At 39.7% G+C, this 19,066-nt stretch overlaps 1 protein-coding gene across 3 annotated transcripts in view; it reads left to right on the top strand.

The window, feature by feature from the left end:
- Graf (GTPase regulator associated with FAK) overlaps positions 1–19,066 on the top strand; it is a 711,082-nt gene that overhangs the window by 566,266 nt on the left and 125,750 nt on the right. For 2 of the 3 annotated variants that reach the window (XM_067142923.2, XM_067142924.2), the window contains one exon: positions 5,223–5,324. In XM_067142923.2, coding sequence (XP_066999024.2) covers positions 5,223–5,324 — 102 coding nt within the window. Of the gene's footprint in view, positions 1–2,006; positions 2,077–5,222; positions 5,325–19,066 lie in introns of those variants that run through there. The other variant, XM_067142926.2, reaches the window with a different exon arrangement.

The raw sequence follows: 19,066 nt of genomic DNA, 5'->3' as shown, positions 1-19,066 counted from the left end.
TTATTCGACTGACTACCATCCGATGTGTAACCAATGATTCGGACACCTACTTGCTCTAATTGCATGATGACTTGAATGAGAATGTTTGCAATTATATCACCAGGGGTGGCGTTCCGGCTAGCATATATCGCTATTGGTTGTATCCAGTTATATAGAAAAGGAACAAACATAAAAACTAGAGCATGATTTGCCAACTGACCCTTGCTTTTATCTTCAGTAAATTTCCCCAAATCAACAAAACCATTCACTTGCAACGTTTCCGAGTGAAAGCGAATTTCTTCTCGTAATTTCACCTCGTCAAATATCAACATCCCTAAGCGTTCATGTTCCTCCTTTCCATTAAAAAAAATCTGCTATGGCAGCGGTAGCATGCTTATTTATGCCGTACGAACATTTTAGGTCCTTGACCAAATTTCTCAAGTGGGATTCAGAAGGCAAAGGCAGCAAGTCATGATTTAAACAGTGCCGATAACCCTTGGGAGACTTTATTTTTAAAGAAGTGCATCAAGAAGAAATTCATCACTATATCTCATTCCTTTTTTACATTTCGCTTGACATTTCTTTATCATTGTACCGACTATAATTTGCTGTTTTTTTTGCTGAGAGAACCGAATTGTTTTGACTCAGTGAAATTCTCTTTGATTTTATATCAGAAATGTTTTTTTTCAAGCAAATGTATCTTAGCTTTAGCGACATTGAGTTGATTTTGCGTTCTAATGAAATTACGTTTCTGATTCTTCCATCTCCTCTTTAATAGCGCAATTGTTTTCCTAGCATCTGCGACATTAGAGCTATCTTCAACTACTGAGCATACAGGTTGATCACTATCACTGATATTTACGATCTGTTCAGGGCTTTTATTAGAGAAATCTCTTCGTGTGGATTGCCTATTTGTGGGGGAGTTGCGTTTCTTAACTGCCTTAGAAATATACTTGGGTAGATTAGGAAATATGTGAGGAAATGTTTCTGGTTTTAATTTCCAGCTCTGTCTCTCTACTCTTTCACCATTCACCGTAAACGAGTCTACTTTTACTAGAAAGTCATCGCAAAAATGAATGTCACAAACGAAACAGTTATGAGTTAATTTTCGGTCTTTTCTATGGATAGCCTTCTCCCATTTCAGTAAAACACCACTCTCTTTAGGGGGCCTAAAGAAATGCCTACCTGAAGACGATCGGTCATATCCAGATCTGCAGCCGGGTACAAAACACGAGGGCATGATGTGATAGTTTCCTCCCGCACTGATATACGTTGCCTTATAGCACAATAGCGACAAAGACCGAGGTATTTAAAACATAACACTTCTCACACCACTCAATCGTGAATACACTAATAATGCAAACTGTCGAAACATCTCTGACAGCGACAATAATGAGCAATAAAAATTACTACATCTGAAGGCAAATATAACGCGAGCTAATGGCCAAGGGTCTCTGTTGACATCGCAATCGCCTGTGCTGCCACCAAGCGGCTGTCCCACCAACCTCTTGAGCTCTCACGGGCGAACGGAGATGTCGCACTTCCTCTTCGATACGCTATGGTATTACGGACCAGATCAAGTGGCTACGAAGTAAACGTAGAAGCTTTCAACAAGCAAGCTCTGGGCACAGGCAAAATTATATTTAGATATGTATTCATGGTTTCACATGCCTCCTTCTGTCCAAAAAATTATAATTCATGGTGCAAAAGTTATACCGGCCGCTATCTTGTCGATTGGGGATGATATCACAAGAAGTCGTACAAGTAAGAAAAAAACACTCGTGAAGGCATAAGTTAGCCTTGCGAGAAAGTTCTCGTTGAGTGTCTACAATGCAGGATGCTTTTAATCTCTTACTAGTAAGTTCTGACCCATAATTTCACAGTTAACTGCAGTATCAAGGAGCAAGAAGAAGATATCATTACCATTGGACGTTCGTTATTTGCTGAAGGAACTAAGAGTAACCAGTGGTGCATCTAAGCAAGAAGTTGACGTACACATTGATGATGATGATGATGAAAGTGACCAGGCCAGTGATGAGGAATATGATCTTCCTACAAATGACTAGTGTAACACATGTCTACCACAGTTCCAAATTGGTGAGTTCGGTTGCTTCTAAAATGTAACATTTCTTATGGCTGACCACTGTGTTCAAGGGAATTTGTTGCTTTCCTTTCTCTCTCTTTGTGTGATGTTTGTGTTAACTTCCCTTATTTAATCATACCATACAATATTACATCACTTTAGTACCTGTATGCTAAGTAATGTTGTCTCGTTAGAATTGCATTCTGGTTCACTATGCGCTATCTACCCACTGCGATAAACAAACACTACCGTAGCCTCGCCCTAGATGAACCATATTTTGAGTAAGTAGATTCGAGTGATTGTATTAACATTGGAGCCTAAAATATTTTGTGGTGGTAATTTTGATGATTTAATAATGTATTGCTCCCAATTAAAATCACAATGTGACCTATCTTGTATAGCAAAACACTCATTTAAAATACCCTTCAAAGATATGTAAAAAAATTGTTTACTCCATTTGCATATAACAGGTAACATTACTTAAGAACATCCAAGATATTTTCGATGTGTATTTGTGCCGTGCGCCTTTATGGAACTTGTCCCTTCAACGGAATTGGTATTTTACTTATGCAAGTGTAGTTGCCTATTGTAAGAGGTAATCCTTCATTTGGACTGTATTATTTTTTTGTCATTTATTCTCAGGTCGACTTGCAAAGGCGCTTCCGTAATTGGACATATACACTACCTGATGAGAAGTATCCGGATAATTATCTGAAATTGCACTTGGACTTTACCCATGTCACATTCCCGCGTCCGCCTTTCTTCCTCAAGAGTCGAAACCAGAGAAGGTAGTGTGTTGGATGCTGGGGTCTGGAACGATGTCGACGTTCTAATTTATCACAAAGGTGTTCCATTGGGTTCAGTCGGGACTCTGGGCAGGCCAGTCCATTTCCGGAATGCTATTGTCTTAAAACCATTGCCTCACAGATGCAGCTTTATGACAGGGTGCATTGTCACGTTGATACGATCAATCATCGTCTCTGAACTGGCCGTATACTGTACGCAGTACACAGTGGTTTAAAACGTGTTCATAACCTTCCGCATTTAGAGTGTTCTTAAGCGCAATAGGGGACCACACCCTAACCACGGAAACCACCCCCATACCATAACACCACCTCCTCCGCACTCCACTGTTGGCACTACACATGATTGCAGGTAATGTTCTCCGGGTATTCGCGAAACCCAAACCGTTCCAGCGGATTGCCACTTGGTATAGTGTGATTCATCACTCCAAAGTACTCGTTTCCAGTCATCTACTGTCCAGTGGCGTCGCTCTTTACACCACCTCAAGCGTCGCTTAGCATTGACTACAGAAATGTTTGGGCTAATGAGCAGCAGCTTGACCCTTGTACCCCATTCTTTACAACTCCCGGCGCGCAGTTATTGTGCTGGCTGGACTTCTGGTAGCACTTTAGAACTCACGAGTGATTCCTTCCTTTTATTTCTTGCGTTTTTTTACAATCACGCTCTGCAATACTCGACGGCCCCTGTCAATGAATGAGGTCCGCCTGGTCTTATTTAGCTGCGGTTGTTCTTCGCGTTTCCACTTCACAGTCACCTCACCAACAGTCGACTTGGACAGTTTTAGGAGGATTGAAATGACAGTGATGGATTTGTTACTCAAGTGACATCCAGTGCCTAGTCCACGTTCGAAGTCACTGAACTCTCCTGACCGACCCATTCTGCTGTTACTGCTTCTCCACTAACAACACAATATTCCCCGCTTGCTTTTTTACTGGCGGGTCCGCCTCTCGTGTCATCTAGGATTCAATTCCGCATTACATAGGGGTGTCCGGATACTTTTAATGAGATAGTGCGGTTAGTTTAATTCAGTTCCATTCCTCTTAGTCAATTTCCAATGCATGTGCGTATCATGGTACATCTTTGTTAGTTCGAACCCGAAGGGTCCAGAAAATAAATTCGAATTCACCACGGATTCGAATTAAATAATATCGCACAGTATACTGAACCCGAGTCTCGAAATCAAAACGATGCATACTTTTTCAGTGTTCCCACAAGTTGCAGTGACAGTAGAATATGGCGAAATAATAACAGACCATAAAATCGCACATGGCATTTTATTTTAAATACTTCAGAACTAGTCAAAGCCCAACAAAAACACATCAGTCATGACACCACAAACATTATTCATCCTTCACGACTTGTTTTAAAAAGCCGCTAATTTTTCCTTATTTATTCCAATTTATTTGCGCGATAAGTGTAAACTCAAGTTTGTTTATTGGTTGAAACAGATAATCACTTCCATGTTATTGTCCGACGGTAGCAAAGCCTAGCTTTTGTCACGTAAACCATCTCCAATTAATGGCGGATATTTTACCAAATGTTCCCACGCCAGGGGGATATCTCGGTTCATCTACTGACAGCTGTAAATCAGTTCCACGTGGAGTTCTTGGTTTAGGCCTAATGGTCGGATTTTTCCGGTTACCGAAAATCAAAAATTCGCTGCCTAGAAGACTATTCAAGAAACTCGTAGGCGGTCAAGATCTTGTACCTTTTCTTAGCTTTCCATTAACTACAGTTCATTTCCAGCAACAGCACGATTCTGCACTACTTTTCTCTTCACCCAGACAGTATTCTATCATCCTTAAACATCACTGTATGAAAATATGAGAGTTCTAATATGGTATTTTCACTTCACATTAAAAACGTTGGCATTAACCAAATTCTACTGTATTTCCAAATTAAATGTCGGATGACTCTGGCATCAATTTCGTGATAATATTCTCAAGTGTTCGATTGAAAAATAAAAGTACAGTAAATTATCCCTACCCTACCCGCGGGAAGTTACCAAAAACCTTCTTCACCTCTGTGCCCCGTTGTGAGTCTGCCAGTACTGCTCAAACTGCACACATTCTACGAATGCCGGCCGATGTGGAGTACAAAGTCCAAGATCTATCTCCTCGACCAATACACTGGTCCAGGAAGTCTGTTATCGTTGGAGCATTCCGTGTTCGATGTATTTATGAAGCCATTCTGTTTAGCTGCAGAAGATATGAGGACATTTACCGTTATAACTTATGGCTTTACTCATCTTCTAGGATTCAGATAATCGAAAGCAAATTTTTCAAAAATCTATCTCTAGTTATTGATGAGTCTAGCTTAACGAATTATGTTTGATGCTGTATTTACATGTTCACAGGAAGGCAGGAAGAAGTTTGACAAGCAAACAGCAAAATTTTGTTTGAGCCAGGAGCGCTATCTGGCACTTTCGACGAAGAAGCAGGACACCGTTCTGAAGGAGGTAAGTGGAGTTAGTTATATTTATGTATTAACGTATGAATTAGTAAACTTTAACTGTCATGCTGTTAAAAATACTTCATTCTCGACCATTTGTTGTGTACCCGTCGTTAACTGTTAGTATATGTACTTGCAGCAATAATTCCACCTAACGGAGCTAAGTGGCAGCAGAAGAGACAAAGAACGCTTAAGTAACAACAATAGTCTAGTCAGTGTAATGTTATTGTTGACAAGTGTTAGGTGATTTGGATATTATAGGACTAGGTGATCACATTTTGTTTTCTTCCGCTTCAGTGACATTAGGGTTTTCAACCCCCACCCCCACCCCGTCCCCCTCACTCTTTGATTCCCTTTTTCCTAATGCTTTGAATGATCGTTCCTTCACGTTTTTCTCCTCGTTTCGCTGCATCTTCATTATCTTCTAAAGAAAATACTTTTCAAATAGTTTTTCTCTGCAGTTGCTTATGATTGAATTTTATATCGCAAATCAGTCACTCTTCACAGTCGTCAATATCCTAAAACAAAAATGTACGTGTATGCTGGTAAAAAGAGAATGACGGAAAGAGGAGAAAGGACCAAAACACAAGGAAATATTTATTTTCCACCAGTATAAACAACAAACACGGAGATATAGGAGGGTACAGGTTTAAATAGGTTTCCGGACATGTGCCACGGACATTTCGTATCGCTTGATTTTTGAGGACATTTCGTACCACCCGGGTCGTTATCTACCTGCGAATGGTTTTCCCGTAATCCCCAAAGGGCAATTCGTACCACGTGATGTCAAATTGGAATTATTCCATTTCCACGCCAGCGGGCATAATGAGCCGGACAGACACACTTTAGAAATGTATGTATGTATGTATGTATGTATGTATGTATGTATGTATGTATGTATGTATGTATGTATGTATGTATGTATGTATGTTGGGTATTCAGCCCGAAGGCTGGTTTGATCCTCTGCAGCTCCGCCAACAGCTGTCATAAATAGCCTAGGCGTCACTGAAGAGGCGTACTAGGGAAATGAGGAGTGAGGTAGTTTCCCGTTGCTTTCCTCACCGAGCCAGCCGCTGCTATTACATATCAGTCTGCCAAGCCCACTGAAATGCATGCACCAACCGACTCTATGAGCGATATCTTCACACCATTCATAACAGGGACTGGCTGCATAAGCAATGGTATTACTAGCATCACTCATACCTCAGTCACTTTCATATTGTCAAAGCCAAGGATGAGACTGAGACAGGTCAATGAAAGTAACAAATTTGATATAGCCCATACCAGAAAACATAGTGCACTGTAAACACTACATCTTGCCAGCAAAGGCATACTTTAGAAATAAGAAACAAAAATTATTTACAATATTTGCTGAAGAAAACTTCTGTTTTTTTAATGATTGTGTTTTAAACTATACTTATCACTTATGTTTACATAAATATTATCATAAGAAAGTCGATTTTTTAAAGTATAAATCCTGAAACAAAATAATACAATAGAAATATACATCGTGTTTGGGCGCAATGTGCCTGGCGAGCATAAGGATGGATAATATTACTATTATTGTGGATATTTATAAACTACTACATTATTTCACTATCAAATAATCTGATGAAATGGCTGATATGGGCTTGGGGGTCACGCGGAAACAGGAAACTACTGAATGGTGAAAGTAGCTAGGTTCCCCGCGAATGACGAATACGAGGTAAGAATTAACACGCGTGCCAATCAGATCAGTTGCGCCCGACGGAAGGTTAACATCAGTAGTGGTCACACCGTGCGGAGGCCTCTGCGCCAGTAGTCGACAAAGGATATACAAATGAATACATTCATTAGGATATCGTTTTTAATTCGCAGTACTTCCCACTCTTTTAAGTGGTACGGAATGTCCCCTCTTAAATATTTTAAAGTCATTAGCTGACACTTCGCAGGTAATCAGCCTGTCAAGTGGTACGAAATATCCGGTACTACGAAATGTCCGTGGTACGAAATGTCCTAGAACCGTTTAAATATGCATTGCCGTGTTGTCATATTTCAAACGTGCGACAAAACGAAAAATATTTGTGCGCTCAAATGAAAATGCTACGAAATGACACTGCAGCTCGCGTCAGTTCCGTAGGGGCAAGGTATACTGTACAGCAATGCACACCCATATTGCGGATTGCCGAGCAAAGTTGTGTTCCAAAGTCACCTATTCATTCAGCAAACTCGATCAGTATCCTTCAGAAAGCGTGATATACACTACAAGAGCACGTCTTTACAGAAGTACGTAAAAATTCGGGATCATGAAACTAAATACTCTATCAGAGCAAACTCAAATATCATGAGAAGAGGGAAACGATTCATACATGTATGCTGAATGTTTGTACCTACTCATTTCCTTTACCTGTTACGGGGACCATCGGACTGCAACTAAGGAGAGCCACCTTGTTCTTTTACGTAGGGCTTTGACTTCATCCCAGTTCTTTCCCTGTTGTTGATCGTCCAATTGTACTGCACGCCACTGGGCTTGAATGGCTCATACGGAAGTGTGCTGGTCTTTTGACCCCAAGTTGACCGGTTCAATACCGGCTCTGTGCGATAGCACTGTACATGAAGGTGCTCTGATACGTCAGCTTCGTATCAGTAAATTTACTGGCAATTAAAAGACTCCTAAAAAAAATAAGCACCTTGCCGTTCCCGAAAATCGTAAAGCCATGTAATCCTAGGCCTGCCTTTCCTCCTTTTTCTTCTTGTTGGGTGATGCCTCCTTCGTTATAGGAAGTTGGCGGTGGAGGCTTAGATCTTAAAGACGGTCCCAATATTCGCATTAAGATGAAGTGCGGGGGAGCTGCGGTATGGAAAACCACTTCAAAGATGTGGAGAGGACGGATTTTAAATGAATTCTCTTCTCAGTTACGTGTTACTCTCTCCAATACCTCAGACTAGTTCTTCAGCTAGTAGCAAATCCGAGAATCAAACACGTCAAATTGATGCGAAACTGCTGCATCAGTGATGGGCAGTGGAAGGTTATGGTATCAGGAAGAAATATCTCTCTCTCTCTCTCTCTCTCTCTCTCTATATATATATATATATATAAGAGTTTTGTCTGTACATTGCTCAGAATTTAAAAAAGGATGCTATTTCTGTATCAGTCGTGTCCACCGTAACAAGGGAATACACTTTTTAATTTTCCGTAATTTCTGTCTGTCTGTATGTATCTATGTATGTACACGCATCACGAGAAAACGGCTGAAGGGAATTCAATGAAAATCGGTATATACAGTCCAGGAATAAGTCGCTACAATCTAGGCTATAAATAATCTTATTCACGCGAAGAGAAATGGTAGTTTAGGGGAAGGCCTAAAATTTAATTCTCAAATATTTGTTATTAGTTCTCCTATCTTAATGAAAATCAGTATGCAAAGTCGGGGAATAAGTCGCTACAATCTAGGCCATAAACAATGTTATTAACGCTGAGTGAAATGGTAGTTTAGGGAAAGGCCTAAAATTTCATTCTAAAATATTTGTGTTATTAGTGGTCCTATCGACAAATACTACATTACTAAAGTTATATAGAATTAAATTTTCGATCATTTATGTCTTATACATTTTTACCGTACCGGTTATGATAACAGAGATATACATGAATTTTGATTTTTGTTGCAAAGTCCATATCAGCGCCGAGTCTCGAGAAATTGGGTAAACAGAATTTAATGAAAATCGGTATGTAAAGTCGGAGAATAAGAAACTGCAGTCTACGCTATAAGCAATTTTGTAAGATACCACAGAGTCGAAAGAAAACTAAATGTGAAAGCCTACAATATAGAAAGCTCATAGCATTGATCAACAATAACATTACATTGGCCATTGTTTGTTGTGATGTGCTTTGTATCTTCTGTTGCCATTCGATCAATCAATCAATACTGATCTGCATTTAGGCAGTCGCCCAGGCGGGATAGATAGGGATTACTTCTGTACACCGAGTTTTTTTAAAAATTTGTTTTTGTTGCACCGACAAAGATAGGTCTTATGGCAACGATGGGATAGGAAAGGGCTAGGAGTGAGAAGAAAGCGGCCCTGGCCTTAATTACGGTAGAGCTCCAGCCAGTATTTACCTGGTGTGAAAGTGAGAGACGACGGAAAACCATCTTCACGGCTGTCGACAGTGGGGTTCGAATCCACTACCTGCCGGATGCAAGCTCACAGCTGCGCTCCCGTAACCGCACGGCCAACTCGGTCGGTCGTACCAAGTATAACAGCCTGCCTGAATATTGGGGAGTTAGATAACTTTCTTCTTTAGCATGCCATTCCTCTGGTTCATAAATTTTCTGATATTACTGGTACGTAACACACTGGTTCATCATAGCATTCGAGCTATTCAATCCCTACTCTGAGGCACTGATTGGAATGAGCAGTGTGCATATTTGATAGAATAATGCCAGATGACTGTTCACGGCTGTCTGCGGCCTGGGCATTCCAGCACTGGAACTTTCGACTGTTAGGTCGGCAATTGGACTGTTATATTGTCAATATCCACTCAGCACTGTTCTTTAAAAGTGAGAAATTGTGTGGTTTTACATTTGATCGAGTATTTTATGAGATTGCTTTTAATCGCTACAATCCTACTGACATTTTTGTAATGGCCTAAGATGACTTCAGTTAGGAAAACCACAAAGACAGTCTTTCTGAGAATCCCGTAGCGAAGCACGGGTATATCAGCTAGTATTATAATATGAACACGTAAAAAAACCGGGCGAGTTGACCGTGCGGTTTGGGGGCGCGCGGCTGTGAGTTTGCATCCGGGAGATAGTGTGTTCGAATCCCACTGTCGGCAGCTCTGAAGATGGTTTTCCGTGGTTTCCCATTTTCACACCAGGCAAATGCTGTGGCTGTACTTTAATTAAGGCCACGGCCGCTTCCTTCCAACTCCTAGGCCTTTTCTATCCCATCGTCGCCGTAAGATCTATCTGTGTCGGTACGACGTAAAGCCACTAGCAAAAAAAAAAAACACTTAAAAATATACTACTTTCCTCAACTGTTAACCACATTTATTTTCGATACTGACTGTATTACGTGCATGCCGAGTCTTGTTTTGGTGAAACTAAAGGACCGTTTCCATTTTAAGTCCATCGCAATCAGGTCTATGTTTTCAGAAATTCCAAGAACGATTGATTACGTGTCCTTTACAACGAAGAAAAAACCTGTTCACTATGTAGCTTTCAATATAGGAAAACCGCTTTAGTAATGTAAACGTTCTAGCTACATACATTACAGAGATATTGGGACAATAATAATAATAATAATAATAATAATAATAATATGTTATTGGTTTTACGCCCCACTAATTACTTTTACGGTTTTAAGAGTCACCGAGGTGCCGGAATTTTGTCACGCAGACGTTATTTTACATGCCAGTAAGTTTATCGATTCGAGGCTAGTACACCGTCCTGAGTCAGGATCTAATACTGGGACATAAATGTGACAGTTTTACCATTACAGTATAGGACATTCGAACTCCCCTTAATTTCACTCTGTACTCAGGCTGTTGACCATTGTTTCACACGAAACAACATGAATCTTCTTACTGTAACTTGTAATACCGCTACCTGCCAGATAGCTTCCCGTGCGAAGAACTAGTCTAATTTTGATTATCTCGGTTTATTATGTGCTTTTACTACCGTATTTTCACAGTTCGTGTCCCTCGTCCGGAGATGGAGCAGTTCTTTTCAGGTACATCCTCAATAGAAGTGAGCTGTATTTACCTTCTTAACTACATACCATCCTCCTACCAATCTTAAATTTCTGGCATTACCGGGAATTGAATTGAACACGGCCCTCAAAGGACGTCGGCTGATAGAATAGCCCTTAACCGTTACACTGTAGATGTGGGTGGGCCATTTCCACAGTTAGTTCGGTGAATCGGTAGTAGAATGTGTACCCATAATCCCAAGTTCACGAATTCGTTCCCGGCTGCAGTAGTTGATTTTAAAGGCCGGTAAAAAATCTGCTCACTCCATGTCGTTGTTATATTAAAGATCTCTAGTGGCACTCTCGGTGTCACCTGACAAAATTTAAATGAACCCAGCCAATGTATCAGTTCAGTAGAATTCACTTTAGCTGCTACTCGGTTGCTGACGCTATACGATTATTATTATTATTATTATTATTATTATTATTATTATTATTATTATTATTATTATTATTTAAACTGACCAAGAAATCAATTAGTTCATGCATGCATTTCGTATCATAAATTTTCGAGGAACTTTGAGGAGCATATATCAAGATAAGAATTTTTTTTAATTGCTATTTGCTTTACGTCGCACCGACACGGGTAGGTCTTATGGCGACGATGGGACAGGAACGGCCTAGGAATGCGAAGGAAGCGGCCGTGGCCTGAATTAAGATACAGCCCCAGCATTTGCCTGGTGTGAAAATGGGAAACCACGGAAAACCATCTTTAGGGCTGCCGACAGTGGGATTCGAACCCACTATCTCCCGGATGCGAGCTCACAGCTGCGCGCTCCTAACCGCACGGCTAACTCGGCCGGTGGCAAAACCATTAGCCAGTTTGCTTTTGGTAGGGAGGTGCCGTTCTTCCCACTACTGGTTTAACGTTACACGAAGACATGGAAGGTTTTCGGTGACGCTAGGATTGAGAAGGTTATGGCCGTGGCCTTAGTTAAGGTATAGCGCTAGAAGTTGCCAGGTGTGAAAATGGGAAACTATAGGAAAAGATCCTCAGGTCTACGACGGTGGGCTTCGTACCCCACCATCTCCGCAATGCAAGCTCATAGCTACGCGAGCCGAACAGCGCGACCGATTTACTTGGTGGAGGTGCACTAGTCAGAACTCACCTTAATAAGCCGAATGATTAAACTCAGTGGAAAAGGATGCAGTGTTTCTGATGCTGACGTTTCCGACTTGACGTACTCCAGGAAATAAAATGTAAGTATACGGGTAAAATTTATTTTATACCTAAAGTTCATTGAACTGTCGAAAACATGAGCCCGAATTCTTATTCTCCTTGCTTACCATTTAGGGAGGGGAAGTGAATTTTGGATGCGGTAAGCGATTTGTCTTTCAGTTGTGTCTGGTTCGATTTCTACCTTAAAACTTTCATAGTTTGTACACGTAGCGACTAGCGAGAGCGATAACTCGCGGTCATCCTCTAACGTGGGGCTCGTGTTAAGTCTTATCAGACGTATCGGCTGAATGACTGCTCATTGAGCTGCAGTTCCGCCCAACCTTTGCATGACACGTCTGTTGAAATAGTGTAATAAATTCACGTTGATTAATGTTTATCGTTGTCGCATCCAATTGCAGATAAATGCTTTTATTATCGCGAGCTCATTGATCTCGTCGCCATGGCTGTATTGATCTGTCAACCTGCATTTGCGCAACCCTAGCTGGGACTGCCTGCCCTCTTGCGTCATCTCTGTTGTGTTGTGTTCCATTCTGTGCGAGTGCAGGGACAAACCGTACGCAGTATCTGGACCATTTACCTAAATCTTTCATCTATCGTGCGCACCTTGGGCCTATCCTAGCAGAGGCTTTCATCTCTACAGTGCCTGCGTAGTGCGAAGAATCGTGCGTGCGTATTGTCCACGCATGCGACAGCTGAGCTACTGGGACCAGCAAATGGTGGTGCACGACGTGAGCGACACAACCCCCGTTATCTGCATGGCCAATGGTAGTGTGTCTCCATGAACGCTAGTAACATCATCATCAACAACACTAACCTGATTTTTGTACATTTACTAAAGTAATGAAGTCCTGTGCGTAAGAAAATTTACTACGTACGTGATTCGTAACAAATGTACCTACCTACCTTCAGCGTTTTTTTTTTCAGTTTTCATTTTCGATCATATTTATTTCAATTCAGATGGTTTACATAGGGTTTTTTAATCATTACCTACTGGAAAAGCTGTGCTTATTTTTTTAAATTTTTTTTTTACATTTTAAAGGACACAGAGGAACTTCGTAGGCCTATTGATGCAATTGCAAATCTGTCTTATAAATAACTTACAAATGTATGTTGATTATTTAACAATCTTAGTACTGTCAATAGGGTTGAAATTCGTCTTGTTATGCCGGGTATAGTAACTCTCGCCACCACCAAGGCTGTGTATTCTATTTACAGTTCTGAATTTGTCAGTACGTAGCCTACTCCTGTTAAATAACACCAAGGGGTTCTGCTCAAGACTTAATGTCTTCATCCGACAGATGAATCGTCTTCAGCAGTTTCATATGCTCTCACTCCATATGAACATTGCGGAGAGGTTTGGAATTGAATTCAGGCTTTTGGCACACAATCTAATGATTATAAATTGTATACCACTACCCGTTCTACCCTGCATTCTGTTGGGGAAATTTTTTCCACCAGTGGAATTCACACTGGCTAATCACAGTGTCACACCATAGAGATTTGATGCCGTAACGATCATGGCCACCAGGCGGGCAGTTTTCTAGTGAAAGTAAGATGTGGTATAATTTAGAATGTCATTACTCTTGCCTGACATTAACAGTTACTGTAGAGTGATGAATATAAGAAATTTTACCTGGCATTTATTATATATTACTCTTCCTATGGGTGTCGTTTTGTTGGTAAGGAAAGTTCAACATGATCTCATTAATATGTAGGCACTACCCAAAAACTTGTGATAAATGTAGATTATACTGAGAAGCAGCTTTACCCGGGTAATGTGTGGATAAAGCAATTCAAGTACTTCACTTTATTTTAAATGTTACTGCAACTTCTGATGCTGATTGAGGTTACTTAAGAATGAAAATACAATATAAAACAAAAGTATGGAGTGCTAGGACATTTTAAGTAAGCCAACAAATATCCTGGAACAAGAGAAAAAGCATTTTAGATATTGATTATGTCTTGTTTGCTTTAAATGTACACTTCTTTACTTGTTCAGGTGTGATAAGGTGGAGGGATATTTTGAGGTTCAAAATGTTCCAGCAGCTTGACGCTAACATTGTTTTATTTGACATCATTTAAGTTTGAAGTCACTGGTACACCTTCTGTACATCCCTGTCCCTCTGCAACTGACTGAGCATTTGTATTATGCAACATTACCCAAGCACACATGAATAGTACATGGGCTACCCAGGTAGAACCTGGAATGAAATTGGAATGAAATGCTTTATTCAGAGTTGTCAGGTAATTGCAAGTGTCAGGTAATGTCGGCTTTACGTGGCGGGGTAAAGCACAGGTTATCCAATCTCCTTGCTTCGTCCGTAACATGTGTCATTTCTGTAAGGAACACAAAATTAAGTTCAGTAATGTTGCATGACTTTGGGAGATGCCTTTTTCTTCAGATCATAATTCCAGAACCTTGGCAAAAATAACATTTTCCTCTAAGTATCAAGTTTCATTAAATAAATAAATAAATAAATAAATAAATAAATAAATAAATAAATAAATAAATAAATAAATAAATAAATAAATAAATAAATAAATAAGTAAATAAATAGTGTGATAACCACGAACATCAGAAAGACATTGCTACTTGTATAAGGAAAAGGCACCTGGTCTTCTATGGGCACCTAATCCACATGAACCCCTGCAGACTTACCAGCAGAATATTCGCTGTGGCAGGTAGAGGGAAGGCATCCAGGAACAAGTGGATCTTGTCGGTCAAGTCGGATCTGGAACAACCGGGGATCTCGCATGAGTCCATACATGACCACCCACAGTATCGGCAAGCCATCCAGTGGGGAATTTTTCCAATGTCACGAGTAGGAAGAATGTAGGAACCAGGAGACCTATGTGGACGGTGGAAAGAAAGCTGGCTCACAATCAGAAAATGAAGGAATACTGGAAGAAGAGAAAACAGGAGTCCCAAGTGATGAGAAGATACGAGATATGAGCCCCGTGGTCCTCGGTAGGTCCAAACGACAAAGGAAGAAAAAGGAGATGAAGAAGTGCTATAACCATTGAAAGGATTTCTTTGTTTTATGCCATAAATAAAACCCTTTTTTCAATATGAGTTTGAAAATATTAATTTAACAAAAAGCCAAGTACTGGATTTTATATCCTGAGTTAAAGCTACTTCTAATTTTCAGTTCAACAGCTGGACAAAGGGCTTGAAAGGGAGGGAGAATCACATGATTATCTGATGGTTGGCAGGTTCAAATCCTCTTGGCATTCAATAGGGTGAACTGGTAGTTATTAAGTAAATGAGTAAGCAACACCAAGATGGTAATATGATGTATGCAAAATATATCTTATATACAGAAATACTGTTGTAGAATGATACAACCAGCTAGGCTGCTGTGTGAACTATTGAAGACCAAGTTTTAATAAACTGTTTCCTCACTTCATTAAAATAGTCTCAGTAAACTAGGGCTGTTGCCCCAATTTGTGAACTTTCTGGCGAGTGTAGCACAGTTTGTTTGCATGTAGTTTTCACTAATTTAAATGTAAATGGACTACATGTGCAGAGCTCATAGCTTGTTGCAAGGTTGCTGGAGACATCATACAAGACAGTGTAGGAAGATCTGGAGTTTTCCTTCTCCTGACTCTCCTTTCTTTTACTCCCTCTTTCCACACTGACCTGTCATTGTATGTATCTGGACATGGGGTAAAAATGCAAAAATCTCAAAATGTAATTCTTCAGGAGAGAGCGTTAGACATTTAAATACTTCTAATAAATCAGAGATTTGCTGTGTAGTGTGTACACAGCAGAGCTCTATGCTATCCGTGAAGCTCTGCGGTGCGCACTGTCCAATGAGCGCCGACACTTTCTTCTGTGTACTGACTCCTTGAGTTCGCTCTAGTCTATTGATACTTGTTTCCCTTAGCACCCTCTGGTGCAGCGGGTCCAGGACCTGCTGGCCAGGTGTTCGGATGCCGGCACCAAAATCACGTTTATGTGGCTCCCAAGCCACATAGGTGTGGAGGGAGATGAATTAGCAGATCAGGCTGCCAAGGAGGCAGTTACACTGCCCCCGTTGCCTTTCAAGGTTCCAGGAAGTGATATTCGCACTCAGCTGCGACATCTGGTTATGTTCCATTGGGAGATGGAGTGGCAGGCCATTCCACTTCCAAATAAGCTGAGAGCGATAAAAGGAACAACGAAGGTATGGAGTACTTCCCTTCAGGTTCTGCGGAGGGAAGCTGTGGTATTATGTCATCTTCGAATCGGCCACGGTATCCTGACTCACTCGCACCTTTTGAAAGGAGAACCTCCTCCGGTGTGTACCTGCGGCGATCATCTTAACATAGTACACATCCTTACGGAGTGTATGGACCTGGTCGATCTTCGCCGTAGTCTTAACCTCCCGAGTACACTCTCCCCTATCTTGCGAGATGACGAGCAGTCAGCAGACCTTGTCATCCGCTTTATGAGGGATAGTGGTCTGTTTTATAGTATGTAATGATGTCCTTTGTGCTAGTGTCTTTGTGTCAATTGTGCTTTTATCCTATTGACTTCATTTTAGTTTGTGTTGCGTATTTTAATGTGTTATTTTAACGTCTAATGTAAATTATGTATGTGTGTATATATATCTGTACTAGCAGGCAATGCCTTATTCCTTTGTCTCCTGTATTTTCTCTTATTTTATTAGAAAATAAGGCATTGCAAATTAGATTCACTGATTGTTTTAATCTCATACTCATTTTTCATCACCATTTTTTAAAAATTCTAGTCAGTGGATACGTTTTAAAATTTTAAGTGTCATATATCATGTCGTCCATCCCGTTCCATTAGGGGCCGATGAACTTCGATGTTAGGCCCCTTAAAACAACAAGCATCAGCAAGCATCAGATTTGCTGTGTGAAGATGCTTGATGCAAATTTGTGAATAGAAATGGATATACAATGGTGAAATATGGTGAAATATCACACTTACACAATCTGCAGGGTATATGACATGCATTGTTTATCAAACAGATTAGAAGAGGTAAAATATTAAGTGCATAAGTAATTTCAGTTAATTAAATGACTGTTTTTGTTAAAGCAGGAAATAACTGCATTAGATAGCAACCTTGTGTAGGTTACCTCGTTGAAAAATTAAAACAATATACATAATTTTGTTTGAAAATACATATACAAATCAACCTGGTAATAGTTCCCCACAGCAGAATCTTCTGAACATAAAATTGAAGTCTCTGACCAGTTATTCACCTAATACACAAATAAGTTGATATGTGAGTGCTGAACATATGAAACATAAATGGACTCTCTAAAAAAGATGCATTTGTACTACAGTATAACCTCTAAGGAGAGAGATATGCAATTCTAGATAACCAAAATTTCAGACAACAGGTAGTGTATTTGGTGAATTTTGGTGTCAAAAAGTAGAAAATGGCTCATGCAGTAGTTTTTGAAATAATTGTTTAAGTTGACTATCTTTAAAATACTATACCAATTTACAGAATAAATCTGTACACAAATTATTATTCTGAAGGACAGTACAACTGTAAGTACTGTGGTCTTTTGCCAAAAAAACTTGATTTTTCCAAAAACAAAAAAAAAATTCACAGCATTTTCTGGCAGCAATCTCTCACCATTTTATTAAGATGGTCTAGCATCATTACTTTGTTCAACAAAGGGTAAAGTTATATCTGTAAAAATAAAATATTTCTGTCAAAGAGCCCTAATTTTTAAATAAATTACTCATGCTCTATTTACAGTAAGAGGGGAAAATGCTTACATCTAACACATTAAATCCATTGTTGACAGTACAGGAAAATTTCTGAAATATGGTAGACCTACACTTCATGACAATCCAAAACACTAACAAGTTCTGTTAAACAATGTTACAACGAACCTTGCGTTAAGAGTCTACTGAACACTAACCCATCCTATGTGATTAGGTACTTACTGGGTAGGAAGTGACTTAAGGCCATGTGCCTCAAGTGACTCTTCCTCATTATTTTTAGCCCTTTTCTTTTCTTTGGATCTAAGTGCCAAAGGTATGTTTTGAGGGAAATTAATGTGTTCAGTTATTATTGGGCACTTCTTTGGAAAAGAAAGACATTAAATTTTCTTTCCAAAACTAAATATCTTTATTCTGTACTTAACATCCCCTCAATTTGTGCTGAATGTGCTGAAAACGACCTACTACATTAAAAGTTTATTTCAAAATATACATTGCAAAAGGCATCTGGTCATTATGGTTAAACAATATTTTGTTTGACAAGGTTTTGGTTAATGTAGGTTTTTACTCTACTTGTGCTCTTTTGATCATTGTGGTATCTTCTAAAAGAATTGTCTTAGGGGTTTTACTCATTGGATGAGCAAAAGAAAATTCTATTGATTATCACATTAATTTGAAAATAAGTAAAATTGACCTTTTGCACTTTTAACCCAAACCACAGAAATGATGCAGTCTTGTTTATATGCTTCATTTTACTCACGAATTGAATAGTCATGAAGCAAAGTGATCTAAGTGCCAAAGGTATGTTTTGAGGGAAATTAATGTGTTCAGTTATTATTGGGCACTTAGAATTTCTTCAAAAAACGTCTGATTTTCTGTACTCAAAATTGTGTGCATAGCACCAATCCTTACTTTCTTTTAGATGTGGGTAGAGATACGTTTTGTAAATCTAAAATTTCTACTTTCTTCACAAGATTGGTGGTGAAACCTGACTTAAACTCACCATGTTTTTCCCAAGGAATTGTTTTGCCACAAGTTACCTTGTAGGAAACCACACTAGGCTCTTTGTGTATACGATCTGCCTTCATCTGTTTGTTTTTTATAAACTTTTCACATTTCATCTTCAAGTCTCTCTTTTTTTTTTTAAATTAAA

Source organism: Anabrus simplex, chromosome 3 (genome assembly GCF_040414725.1).
Source record: "Anabrus simplex isolate iqAnaSimp1 chromosome 3, ASM4041472v1, whole genome shotgun sequence".
NCBI classification, from domain to species: Eukaryota; Metazoa; Arthropoda; class Insecta; order Orthoptera; family Tettigoniidae; genus Anabrus; species Anabrus simplex.
Note: the sequence above shows the minus strand (reverse complement) of the source record. Positions and strands in the feature narration are given on the sequence as shown.